Source organism: Haliotis cracherodii, unplaced genomic scaffold (assembly GCF_022045235.1).
Source record: "Haliotis cracherodii isolate W230 unplaced genomic scaffold, xgHalCrac1.p SCAF_5, whole genome shotgun sequence".
NCBI lineage: Eukaryota > Metazoa > Mollusca > Gastropoda > Lepetellida > Haliotidae > Haliotis > Haliotis cracherodii.
The window spans coordinates 45591683-45596597 of NW_027266308.1; the positions used below are offsets into that span (position 1 = coordinate 45591683).

At 40.8% G+C, this 4915-nt stretch overlaps 1 protein-coding gene across 1 annotated transcript; it reads left to right on the forward strand.

Moving 5' to 3' along the window:
* The first annotated feature begins 550 nt into the window (after positions 1-550).
* On the forward strand, positions 551-4514 carry LOC139442680 (putative glutathione-specific gamma-glutamylcyclotransferase 2). Its single transcript, XM_071223555.1, has 3 exons — positions 551-863; positions 1150-1185; positions 2998-4514. The coding sequence occupies exons 1-3, from the start codon at positions 684-686 to the stop codon at positions 3463-3465; spliced, it is 684 nt and encodes a 227-aa protein (XP_071079656.1). The 5' UTR covers positions 551-683; the 3' UTR covers positions 3466-4514.
* The last annotated feature ends 401 nt before the right edge of the window (positions 4515-4915 follow it).

The following is a 4915-nucleotide window of genomic DNA, read 5'->3' on the forward strand; positions in this document are numbered from 1 at the left end:
ACCCCACCCAATCTCACGCCACGCCACTACAACCCACCCCGTCCCATTCGACGGCACCCCACGCCACGCCACGCAACCCCACCCCGTCCCATCACACGTCTCTCAACCCAACCCAACCCAATCTCATGCCACGCCACTACAACCCACCCCGTCCCATCACAAGTCTCACCACCGGAACCCTACCCCGTCCAATTCCACACCACTCAACACGGGTTCACCTGTGTTTACAAATCGAGAGCAATCGCTGCAGTGTACAAGTAAATCGCCCACTGTGTGTGAAACGTGCAGTCAGTCATTCACATTTACACAAGTAATCAATCAAATATTTGTTCTCTGTGCCACATAGCGGAAACGACCGTCTTACCGCACTATACTCATTTCCCCTCGAATGATGCAAGTTGATGATGAAATCTTGGGAAAATGGCGGGTGTTTAAGCCCTTATGTGGTCACAACCAATCAAAATGATCCGTTGTAAAATACAGCATTTTCATTGGATGAAAGTGTCAATCACGCACTGGATCACGTTTGCACTAGGTATATAAGAGCTAGGTTGTATATCTACTAGTATTAAGCTTTATTTACTCTACAATTTGCGTTCATATCGAACAGTATCGTTGCTCTGTCGTGTTATTCTACTCTGCACACGAGGATTGTCTCTGCCCGTCTTGAAATTCCCTACAATATGGACATCACATCACTCGATTACCTGCTGCACAATAACCCAACCATCTGGGTGTTCGGGTATGGCTCGCTGCTATGGAAACCGGACTTTGAATACTCTTCAAAGAAAATTGGTTCCATCAAAGGATTTGTTAGAAGATTTTGGCAGGGTAACTCAACGCACAGAGGAACGCCGAGCCAGGTAAATCCTCCAGCTTTTGTCCAGTGTATACCTTTGATCCTATAACTGTATACCCTTTTACAATATACCTAATCACTATATACCCCAGGTCACGTGTATACTGCCATGACCATATGGGTTCAAATCAGGCCATGATATTTTTTGTTGTCATGGGTGATAAAGAAATATTTTGCTTTTTTGTGAGACTTTTGATGTAACATTAAATTCTACGAGTGCATTTTATGTGTATGAGATATGTCAGAAAGGTGATAAAAATTATCGTTTCCGTTCTTGTTCTGTTTTTCAGCCTGGGCGTGTGGCAAACTTGGTCAAGTGCAAAGAGGTGATTATGTTTTGTTTTTCTTAAACCAATCCCTATTCATGAACACATGTTTATGTATGCAATATTCATCGGATCACTTTATCAGACGTTGATGTGTGTATATGCATCCATAGAAATATTAAATGTTATATGAAATGCACCTTATCATACGAGAAAAGCCGGTCTGGGGGTTTCATCACCTTGCCACGCGGTGTGCTATTAATAGATCAGTTGTATTGATAGTCTCGCTTCACGTGACTGCATGTGACCTAGATAAGGCTATTACAATAACTTGTGACCGGAACGTGATTTTCACGGGTTATCGTTCATGATCATGACTTAGTTTTCATAATCTACCAAATCACATGATTCCTTATTTCAAACTAATAACATGTCGAGTGCGTTCTAACGGTCTCAGGTTTTAAGAAATGTATTGCTTGTACATTGCATCAGCCTGTCGCCGCGGGCAGTAATAAACACAGCCGTGAGTGTCAGTTAGCTGGTCAATGGCACTGGGCATGGAAGCTATTTCATCATTCTATACTATGATGATGAAACCCCGTGTACAATCTGGACAAAACGGTTAGCAACTGTGTATCTGTAGATACCACGACATTTTGTTAAAACGTCGAGTAAATTATCTTTTTCTTTTTTTTGTCCAATTACTACTTTATTCCTGATACCGCGAGCTGGAGACGCTTGTTTGAAAAATTGAATATTTTCGTATTTAACATATTTCACAGGATAAAGGTCAAACTTGTATACCCTATATAATGCCCAAATGTATGATATAGTTAGTAGGTAAATCGGCTAATTAATACGTTCACGCGGGGTTTATGAAAGACTATGCTGTCAGAATAACGGTTGTCAGTTCATATCGACTTGAATATATTCCATATTTGCGTGGATAGCTTGCACGATTTTTGAATCAAACATTTTTTTGTAAGTTCTCCAAACTTTCAATTACCGTGGAACTTTTGCAACTTCATATTGCATTTGCGAGTATTTACTAACTCAAATGAGGGAGTTAGAATTACAATATCTAAATGCAGGTTTTCGTAAGTTTGGAGAGTGTCTAGGGATCTGTCTGGGTCACGTTTCGTTGTTTCTCTTCCATTTATGTTTGTTTGTTTTATGAGTTTTTAACGCCGCACTCAGCAATATTCCAGCTATATTATGTGCAGGCCGCCGTCGTATCGCGGGGATATTGCTGATATTGCTGAATGCGGCGTTAAACAACATACAAAACAAACAAACATAACATTGAGTTTGGTTTAAAGCTTTGGGCAGTGTTTCAGCCATTTTACGACGTGTCAGATATAGGGAAGGAAAGCAGAACTTAGACAATGATCACTTTGGTGAAACCCACAAGTTCGGGTATAGTACCGTCAAAGCAAGAACCACAATCAGAGCGGATCTGGGATTCGAACCCACTATCATATTTTATTACGCGAGTTTGACGGTACAGTATTACAGCAGTTTAAGACCTGGGCGCTGTTGAACAAAACAACCTTAGCGCTACGACTGACGTAAGTCTATGTTAAGGTATGGGAGTTGCGATCACCTTAGTGCTAAGGTCGCTTTGAACAACCACGGACATACATATTTAGGTCCGTGGTACAACGGCACCCAGAGTTCGCGTCCCCTCATAATTGGCCTTACTGAAAACTGTATACATGACATCATGCAACTGTACGTGTTCGTGGTCAGAAATAGTGATAAAAGTTATTTCGCATACCAAATTTCACATGTTCAATCCATTACAAATGCATTTTTCAAAGTTTATTGACATTAATTTCGATTACTTACAACATAACATTTTCTTTTCTTCAGGGTCGTGCATGGGGTGTCGCTTACGAAATCAAGGGGACAGAATCTGTGACCAAAGCGTTAACGTATCTGAACGTTCGCGAGACCCAGCTTGGTGGCTACAGCACACTAGTGACTGAGTTCGAACCCAGAGAACAGGGGTCAGAACCATTTAGTGTTCTTGTGTTCACAGTGACGGAGGATAACCAATACTACCTCGGGGAAACGGATATTCCTTCTATGGCAAAGCAGATAGTGACGGCCAGGGGGGCTGCCGGGACAAATGTTGAATACGTCACAAAAATAGCGGATTACGTCAGACATTACGTTCCGGAAGATAAAGATGACCATCTTTTTACTCTAGATCTAACGATACGAAAGCTTGTGCGAGAAATGGTTGGATCTGATGAGAGCACTGAATGGCATTTCGACATGCATCGACATAATCTATTGACAAGAGAGCCAATCACAGAGATCGCCCAGGCGTCCTAGGCATTCGTCCTAGGCAATATTATGTTAATTTATTCATGTATTTAGTGGAGAAAGTATGTCGACAGGAGTAAAATCATTATGGGTTGCCTACCTTGTGCATAAAGGTGTATATGCAATGTAGCAAGTATTTATTCGTAAATGCATTTGGTTGAAGGGATTATGTCCAATGGGTTTCGAGATGCAATGTACATGTTATGTACAGGTTTTGATTCATAAGCACGTATACCATATTCATTATATTTATTCCATGGTAATGCTTTTGTACCGTTACACAGTGGGTGCCTGGAAGTGTATCATCATCATCATCGTCGTCGTCGTCGTCTTCATAAATATTATTATTATTTATTCCTTTGTACGACAAAAAACACATACTGAAGCCCTCCTCTAACTATAACGATTTCGCAACTTTGTTCCGTTTTGGAATTTCATCAAGTGTTTAAATGCTCATACGAATAATAATCTGAACATCTTGCCAGTCTGACTCAAGTGACATCTTCCCACCGATAAGTGATGTCGCATACTGTGCCAAAGTTCAACAACGGGTCCAACGAAACCGGTGTCTTTCAATGATCGTTTCCCAAAATAATCTTCAATGACATATACAATGTACTCCAAACAAAGCTGCATCCATGGATGTCAACATGTACGTCGATGGTCAGTCAACTACCAATATAAATCATGCTGTCGGAGCTTATACTGCTTGCATCTTTATCACAGCATCGCACTCGACAATCTTTTTTATGTTGATATGCTATATAAGATTATAATGGGTTGATGAAGCTGTTTTTACACAGTGAAACCCTTTTGATCCTGATGTTAACGTTCCCAGTGAAATCATCCGGATTAACGAATCACGGGTACGGAGTAATGTCCCTTTAATTATATGATTGTTCCCATTAGTAATGATCTGGATAGGGTTTTTTCCTGATTAACGGGGTCCGGACTATAGAGGTTTTACTGTGTTGTAACTGTTGTGCAGCTATTTAATTGCGTATATTCGCAACCATTGTTCTTTCTCCATATACTTGGCATTTCTATTGATGCTAAATAAAAACGTTTTCAACAAAACAAATTGTGTATGTTGTGTATTGCATATGCTGGAACCCATGTACGATTCACCTATATACACGTACACACATTTCTCCATCCATCACCCGGATTACAGGTTTCCATACTACACATATCATCATTCAGAAGTAAAGTTTGCTCTACCCCCATGTGTAGTGTTATATACAAGCAAAGGGACGCAAAATAGGTTTCAGTGCCGTAGCCAGCCAAGGAGGCAAGGGGGGGACGGGTGAGTTATTTTTATTAAAGAAAATGATTTTTTTTCATCAAGAAAATACAGGATGGGGAAAAGTGATACTTGTACAAATAGTTGCCCCACACCCCCACCCCACACACCCCCACACACTCCCACACCACCACCCCCTAATAAAAAAAGTAACAG